This window comes from Centruroides vittatus, unplaced genomic scaffold (genome assembly GCF_030686945.1).
Source record: "Centruroides vittatus isolate TY-2023 unplaced genomic scaffold, ASM3068694v2 contig_424, whole genome shotgun sequence".
NCBI lineage: Eukaryota > Metazoa > Arthropoda > Arachnida > Scorpiones > Buthidae > Centruroides > Centruroides vittatus.
In genome coordinates, this window is record NW_027122230.1 from 310388 (window position 1) to 319785 (window position 9398).

The 9398-nt window shown below is 29.0% G+C and overlaps 1 protein-coding gene across 1 annotated transcript; it reads left to right on the forward strand.

Moving 5' to 3' along the window:
• The first annotated feature begins 955 nt into the window (after positions 1–955).
• LOC136976782 (uncharacterized) lies at positions 956–8824 on the forward strand. The gene is made up of 7 exons (XM_067272147.1): positions 956–1165; positions 1557–1781; positions 1865–1954; positions 2187–2282; positions 2362–2436; positions 8420–8512; positions 8679–8824. Exons 1-7 carry the CDS (start codon positions 1118–1120, stop codon positions 8802–8804), a joined length of 753 nt encoding a protein of 250 aa, XP_067128248.1. The 5' UTR covers positions 956–1117; the 3' UTR covers positions 8805–8824.
• The last annotated feature ends 574 nt before the right edge of the window (positions 8825–9398 follow it).

The following is a 9398-nucleotide window of genomic DNA, read 5'->3' on the forward strand; positions in this document are numbered from 1 at the left end:
ACGTTACTCTCAATTATAATGAAATATTAATTTAAATGACTGAGAATTTTAATTTCAATTACTATATTTTATTTTAATTTTAGAGTGTTTTTAGTCCACAAACATAACATTTATTCTGTTTAATAAGTTACATAATTGTTTATACAACCTGTCAGAAAACCAACCACAAACATAAACAGTCTATAGACTAGTACTAATCTCTGAAAACCATGTTTTAATGGAATTTAAACGGAATTAATTACAACCACTTAAATGATGCATACTGCAAACATTTCATAAGAAGTGTCAAATATTAAAGCAATTTATATACTGGATTTTTGATTTCATATAACAACAAAATATTTAAATCTCTATTAGTAACCTGATACTGTATTTCAACTAATTGAGATCGAAAGAAACAAACAATCAGTTTCTCTCTAGAAACACCGTACACACCATGAGCCCAACATGGCGACTGCCGCGATGCATCACGGTATCGTGTCTTGATCTTATGTTTAAAAACCTTGCTCAACAGCTCCTAAACTGTTAAATCTGCTGAATGCACCTATTGATATATTTATTATTGTTGGTAAACGAAAAACAGTTATTATTATTATTATTATAAATAATAATATAAAAATTGAAATTTGAAAGTACTGTACAAGTTTAAAATAAAAATAATAATGCTTAAATGTTTATTATATTTGTCACCAGATGTCACCATTATAAATTCAATTAGGAGTATTTGAAACATTTGTTTCTTCTATATGTGCTATAAAAATGTACTGTACAGTACATATACTATTTTAAATAGAATTACGTTGAGCTAATTTTAAACGTAATATAATTTTAAGTTTAAAATTAAGATATATTTATTCACTAAGAATACACATACATTAATATCCTTGAATACATTTCAAAAATCATCTGTCAAAAGGGGACTTTGTAATCACGTGTTACGTCGACAATACGCATGCGAAGAATATTTTGTTTATAATTCTACCAGATATTACTACGTGTCACAGAAACTGCTGACTTTATATATAAAAATAAATAAATAAAATTTCCTGTTGAAATTACTAGAAATTTTAAACAATTGTAAAATATAATAACAATTTACAAATGTTTTAGATGCGCTATGAAGAAATTTAAAATTTTTCAAATATTTTTGTATATTTTATTAACGGTAAGTTTCAAAATATCTTTTCAAATGTTATATTTTCTAAGCTAATTCTTAAATTAATGCTTTAAATATTATTAATAATAATGATTAATTTGCATATACTAATAAATAATAAAACACGCACATATTTTATATAAAATAAATTTTTACATAGTGTATGTTAAGTGATGTGTTTAATTTTAATAACATAAATTTATAGCAAAACTCGGGTAATTTTAATAAATATTAAGTGAAATTTAATCGAGATTTATTACGTCGCTTAAATAAATGTAAGTATATATGTATAAATCCTTTTTTGGAGTGAGTATATATATATAGTCGACCCTCGATATATATATTTATGATACTTTACATGAAGTTTTACTCTAATTAAATATTTTCGATTCATTTTCAGTGTTTCTCTGTAGTTTTGTTTAGTATAGGAATATGGATAACTGTAGACTCAGCAATAAATGCAATCTATTATGATTTGACAATAGAAGGATCAACAGTTCCTAATACGGCAAATCTTTGGATTATTTTCGTCATCTCGTATATTGCCATAGCGCTCGGTCTTCTATTGTTTGTTGTCAGTACAACTATTGTGGTAAAGTTAGAAAATGTGAAAATTAATAAAATTGTAAGTAAAAAATACTTTTATACTTTAAATAAACATTTTGGAATGTCATTCTTTTTCTAACAATTAACACAATACTTTTATAGATATTATTAATTAACTTCGTTTTGATGATTCTTGCTTTAAGTTGCCTTATTTTATTAGCGAATTCTGATAATTTTATTAAACCTAGAAGAGTAAGTATTATTTTTGTGTCAAATCTAATATGTAGTTATAATAATAAATTGATGGTAGAAAATATTTCCGAGAAATATAAATAGTCTATAAATTAAATAATCGATTTTCTACAGTCTCTAAAGTTGAAATGTACTGAAAAGCAATTATTGCTATTAAAAAGATGAAACTTATAGTATTTATGTATTGAATTTTATTTTATAAAATGCCTATTTCAATAATTTCTTTTAATAGCTTCGAGATATTTTGGGTAAAGTTCTTAAGTATAAAACAGCAAATTATCGGTCCTCAAATGAAGACAAGATGTTTATGGATACGATACAAAGCACGGTATTTATAATATTTGTATTTTTTTATTGACATTTTAATTAATCCTCTAAACATAGTTTAATATTTGTTCAACAAATAGGTGGGTTGTTGTGGAGAAATAAATGCTAACGTTTATCTTGATAATAAATATGTTCCATATTCGTGCAAAGGATTCGTAAGTAAATTTTTTGTATTCATAAAGTTTTTATTCACTTGAGAAATTATTTAAAGTCGTCTAATATTACTTACTCTAGTTCTTTTAGTTTATATTTATATATATGAATTTATGTATAGGCCTATATATGATTTCAGTTATTACTAACTTAGATATCATTTAATGTATTTGTTTCCTAAGTTTCTTTCTTGATGGTAAAAAAATCATTTTAAAACTAGTAAATTTTAAGATTAAAAATATTGTAAATCCTAAATTACTTATGTTGAAATATATAAAATTATTAAGCACGATGATTTAGAAATTTTCTCTGCATCTATATTTTATTGTTTGTAATACAGGTGCAAAGCAGCATCTTGATAGAGAACATTCGACATTTGGCAGAGAATATTTCTTTGTCAAATGCTTGTATGACACATTTTTACATTTTATGCTTCGTTCGTTTTTCGACAATAAAAACATAATCACTATTTATTGCAATTATGACAATTCGAATCTCCATAAACAATATCCATATAGTATATTGAAGTGTAACAAGGCCATATACAAACATTTTATAAAGCTCGAATTACCTGAGAAAATTCAATAATATTTATAATTAACGATTAAATGTACAAGTCAAAATATCATATTGTATTTCATACAGTACATTTTCATAGACTTTGGTTTCGAGGATAGTAAAATAAGGTTTGCATCTTAAACAAACAAAATAAATTAATGTTACTTTGAATACAATTTGAATAATAGATAATAAATGATGTTTAAGAAGTAAAACATTTTTAAAAATATTAAACATACTTAGAAGATGAAATTTAAATAACAAATGAAATTTTTAAAACATTTTCCTGCCTCCTAGTCACTAAACTTGGCAGGAGCATCACCAATTCGGTCAGGTTCGAAACGAGTCCAACTACGTCATACTATGGCCCACCAGTGGCCGAAGTAGATAAAAACCTCCGAAAACTGGTAGTTGTGGTTTTGCGCCTGGCCAATGGGCTAGCCACGTGGAGTTTTCCAGGTTTTCTTCACGTTAGTAATAAAAGCCAGTTTCCCATAAAAGACTTCCCGGAGGCACTTTTACCCTCTGTAGATCGCCCATGTGTTGCATTGCCTACACCAATAAAACTAAACAATATTATCCATCAAAACAGCTGAGAATGCCATCCGGACCGGAGCCCAAATAACCTGAATAGTATGAGCCCCCGCTATTCTAAACGCCTAAAAATAAATTTAAAATATTTGCAGATAGCTTTTTTACTGTCCAAATCCTACAGACATTTAAAATGTTTATCTACTTTTTAAATATGAAAAATATTGAATGGATGACAAACGATTAATTCGAACAAGGTTAACAAATATGAAATGTAGGATGTCGCAAAAATATTAAAAATTAGTTTGTAGATGCTATAATTTCTATCTTTATTTCCTTAATTTCAATTTAATAACAATCTTTATCAACAAGAAAACAAAAACAAATATTTATTTTTTAACATTCAAAGTTTGTATAAATTTTGAACATCTTGGATAAACGAAAAATCTGTATTAAAACACAGCGAGAGATTGTATCTAATTATGAAGGACTTCATACATTTTGTTTGTAAATTAAAAAAAATTATCAAAGAAGAACGAAAATGAGAACGAAAAATTCGTTTCTTTAAAATTCAAATTTTGAAAATTATTATCACTAATATAGGCTAAGTTCAGAGTAATTTTTAATTCAAGCAAAAATGTAAAGATTAATAACTTTTCAACTACGTTAGATAAAAAGTAAATTCGAAAAGCATGTTATACAGAATTTATTGCTGTTTAATGAATTAGGTTTTCAATGACTATCTTCGCTCGCAATAATCGTTTTGAACCGATTTTGAAACATTGAATAATGGTCTTAAAGGTCTTGTAATAAAGGTTTTTCTTGGAATCACCATTATTTCTTTTTTATTCTGTCTATTGACACTTTAATAATTATAGAAGCATTGTGATATACTATATGTTTAAGGTAAACCCATGTAATTTCTTTTTATGGGACTAAGTCGGACTGTTTTTAGTCTTTCCGCTCTGTGAACACCAACAGGGAGGAAAGAGCCCTGTTGGTGTTCATAGGGCGTAAAGAAGGCTTCTTTTTAGCAAGCCGATTATGGGTTCGGCCATAATGGGCACAGGGCCCGACATATCTGGGCAGACCTCATCCCGGAAAAATTTCTGGGGATTTTTCGACCCATCCCGGGTTCCCCAGAGAGGTAGGCTGCCACATTGATTTCTCAGCCATCCGGCCGTACTAACTCGGGGTTTAAGGCAACTACTCCACAGCACCACCAACACATTTTTCATAATCCAATCCGATTATATGCTTCTGAAACATGCTGTAAAGGCTTTTAAAAACCATCGTCCTGCTTGATTTATGCCCAACAAGTATTTTGGGATAAAACTTCTCAATAATTTAACATATGCAGCAGAAGTAATGTTCTTTTTGAAGAATGGTCCAATAATTCTGCTAACACCGATAGCCGACCTGTTAGTACATTGATATAACACCAATTGGAGAATTAGAATTTTGATGATAATTTTTTACAATAATTATACACATGTTGTTGTAAAGTGAGTGCCAGTATTTTGAAAATGACTGAATAATCATTAATCAATCATTAATATAGTACACTATATAGTACCTTTTGAATTTTATATCTATCTCATTCAGATAAAAAGTTATTAAAGTTTAAAGCAGTGATTTTCAACCGGTGTGACATGGGAAGATTCTAAGTATGCCGCGAAAAATTTTGAAGATTATTAAATAAACTATTTTGGGAAAAAAAGTCCAAAGAACAATAAGTGTACATATCAAAATTAAAACTTCTTTAAATTGATTATACGAGTTATTCATTGTTATAATGAATAAAGGTATACATAATGTAGTAAAAAAATATAGAGGTATTCACAAGCAAAATTATATGAGCATAACACCGGGTTATTTCATTTTAGATAAAATTTTCTTTAAATCAAAAATTTATCTATAACTTCCCATATTTAGTTCAAGTTAATTTTTAACTTAGAAATAGCGGGATATTGGGCAGGTTTCTACACAATTATCATGCCACTTTTAAATGCATATTAAGACTTAATGTTAATTGCTTTTTTATGTAAATAAAAATTATTAATTTAAATAACTATCGTTGTAACCTGTTGCTATTTTAAAGAGCAATAATACTATTTTATTTAATTCAAACTTTCTGAAGACACTTGAAAAAGGCTTAATGGCCACAGTGTTTTTTCTTTATAAATAAATAAATAAATATATAGACAAAAAGAATTAAGTGGCAAGTAATATGGCGATAGTATGTTTACAAACACAACTTTAAATCACGTGATTTTACCGCGGAAATTTGTGCCGCAAAAATTTAATTATAGGTTCAAGCATGCCATGTGATTAAACCAGTGTTTTTCAACCTTTTTTTAAAGTATCGCGTTAATTAAAAATCATACTGTATTACATTCAACAGTTTCCTCAAATTTATTATATATTTCAATATTTTAAATTGTGACTGCTTTTTATGCTATACTAATAATTTTTACAGTAATGTTCAGAAAAGTCACTCCCGTACACGATAACGTTAGTTCCTCTGAGATAACTATGTATACATACCGACCATAAATTATAAAGATAGTGTCGCCCAGTATCGAATCAAAAGCAATTCACAATTACGATGCAATGCAATTGAACTTCCATATGTCATCAATGAAGCACCGATTTGAAGACCGAGAATTACAATTAGCTTATAAAAATAAAATTAATTAATTGTTGTTAGTTCCTGTGACATTTTGATTCACAGAAATTACAACAATTGATTATTTGTAGCTACTTGTTTTTACTCTTCTTTCTTCTCTTATTAGGTAATCTGATATCAAGAATTGAAAAATTCATCATTTCTTTAACGCATAATGGTGTTTTGACACAATATAGTTCAAAATTTGATTACTTAGAATAATGTATTAACCATGTATTAACGCCAGAAAAACGCTAGAATACAAGCCATTCAGAGCAATAATAACACCGAAAAAATATTTTACGGATAGTGTTTCATTTGTAAAATGTTATTAATATAAATAACTTACATAAAGACGAATTATCATAATGTTGTGTCAAATATTTTACGTAAGCAAAAAAGCTGGATAACCGACACAGTATATGTACAGTATACATTTAAAATATTTTATCTTGTTGTCTATTTTATCAAGAAACTAAACCTTAACCTTTACATAGATGTTCAGAATGATTGTTTTTCCAAACGACCAGCTGCGGCACCAATTTCTATAACGGTTCTTCAAACTTCAATATTTACGAATCTACTCGCCCACCAGTGACCAAGCGGTCTTCGTACCCTGAACACCGGGAGTTCGGTCGTGGGTTCGCGCCTCGCTCGGACGGGTTTTCTCCACGTCTGTAACGCCTAAATAGTTCCCCTTAAAAGAGCTCCCGGAAGGCATCCTCCGTAGGCAGATCGCCCAAATGTTGCGTTGCCATATCTTAACAAACACGAATCAAGTAAACGTATAAAAAATTTCAAAAATAATCCCCGTAGGAAAATCAAATGATTGAAGTCGAAATATATTAAGAATGCATATTTAAACTTGTTTGTTTTTTTTTCTTGGTTAACGTTACCTATGGTAGCGAACATGACGGCTCGTCTCTGAAACAGCGGGGACGCACGTTTTAACCTAACCTATTCTAATAAATTACAATAATTATTGCCATCCAAATTATTAGAATAGGGTCCAGCTTTAGGCTGCGCAAGAAGAAGAAAAACATACGAAAGAAAATTTTTGGATTCAGAATTCGCAATGGCCATGCACTTTATGCAGAACATAACAACTCAACAGAGGAAAAGGCCAGAAATGCACTATTTTGTTTAGTACCGAAGACTTGAACCCTTGTATTTCTCTTCTTTCTCTCGAGTTGGCACAGGCAGTCTGCCTTTCTCCCAACGACAACAGTAAAATGGCGACGATAAAGAAGGTGAAGAAAATGGCCGGATAAGTCTCAAAAAATTCACGGGGGAGTCAGAAATAAGAGGAATAAAATTTTAATAGAGTAGTTTTGTTTTATTCTTCTTTAACTTCACTTCATGGTAAATTCATCGGACTTTTGCTGCCCTCTTTTGCACCAACGCAAAGGGAAAACCAGGCGAGAACTCCCGTAGGTGCGTGACTTGGGTTGGCTGAATTTTTCTCCTCTCCAGTCTACGTAAACGTAGCATTATGCGGCAAATCGCAAGTGCTAACGGATGCAACGTCGATGTCGGAAGATGCGACATAAGCCTGCCGTTGCTATTAGATATCGAAACTTCGACTTATCTTTATTTGGCGTAACCGGAATTGCGTAGGTGTATCGTCGGTAGGTTCTTTTTTTTCCTTCTCCGAATTCCGCTAAATTTTTTCAACTTGGGTTGTATCGCGATTATCGTACCTTTAAAAAATGTTATAAAATATATTTTATTCTCCGTGAAACGTTTACGTAACTCGTTTTTATAATACCGATAATTCACTGCTTTTATTTCCATACATGTTTTTAGTTTTACTCCTTGTTCTTTTTTACGTTTTCAAATTTTTATTGGGCCTAGTGTTGGGAACAGAGGTCGTAAGTACTCTCGGAATGCCACTGTAAGACTTGGATCACATAATCGAAATGATGGATTTATGTTAGAAACGTCTCTTGACTTTTTTGTTAAATATTAAATTGATTGATTATAAGTACCTTAAGGTTTTCGAAAACTTACATCACTTTCTCGTAGACTAAATTAAAATCTTACGGTATTTATTATTATTATTATTGTTATTATTAATGACAACACCTACACTTGAAACGTGTTAATTTTATGCTTAATTACAAATTTATGAAATTTTACATAAATATATTTTGTAGTTTTTTAGTTGAAATAATTTAAATATTTCTTAATTTTATTCGAATTATCCCACAAATCTTGAAAACGTATAGTTAGGAGTTGGCTGTGTTGAAAAATCGTTAAGATACATAGACACGAGATTGGCTATTTATAGAGGAATATATGGAACAATTTTTATTTTACAGGTAAATATTTTAATTGCAATTTTAAATTTAATGCATTAAATAAAGTTTTCGAGTTTTTCGTTTTCGTTGATTTACAAATTTAGACAATTCACTAATTATTCTGATATCAGCTATTATATTGTTATTTTATATATACATATATGAGTTTAACAAAATTATTTTACAGATTATTGCACTGTTCACTTCAATTAAACTTTTAATGAAGCACAGTTTCCAAGATTCAAAAGACAATCAGAACAATAGTAAACGGTTTTTAAACTCTAAAGACAACAAAAGAAACAATTGTACATAATAAAGATTTAATTCTATTAAGATTAATATTCGTCTAAATAAATATAAAGCTCTTATTTAACTCAAGAATAATTAAAATTATTTATTTTGTGAACGAGATATAGGATTTATATATAGCCTATATATAATATATAATATATATATATAGAGAGAGAGAGAGAGCTCTTAAAGTACTAAAACAGAGAGAGAGAGAGAGCTCTTAAAGTACTAAAACAATTTCCTTAAGAATAAATGGGTTAATTTTATTTATATTAATTTAAAAATTATTTATATATAATAAAAATTCAAAAAAATAGTAGTAATTTTCGTAAATTTTATATTTACAAAAATATATATGTATATAATATATAAAAATGTAAAGAATATAAATAATATAAAAGTTGAATTGTAATATTAATAACAATGTACGGTAAAACGTCGATTTAACGGACTAATTCGGGCGAAGGGAGTGTCCGTTAAAGCCGAAAGTCCGTTTTATAATAGCGAGGTTGAGGCCGAAGTTTTAAACGCGAAAACGTCTACGTGGACGTTTAGCGCCGCTTTTCCGTAAGCCTAGAAATTTGACAATGGCGTTTGGAATGTCGAGTACTATTCC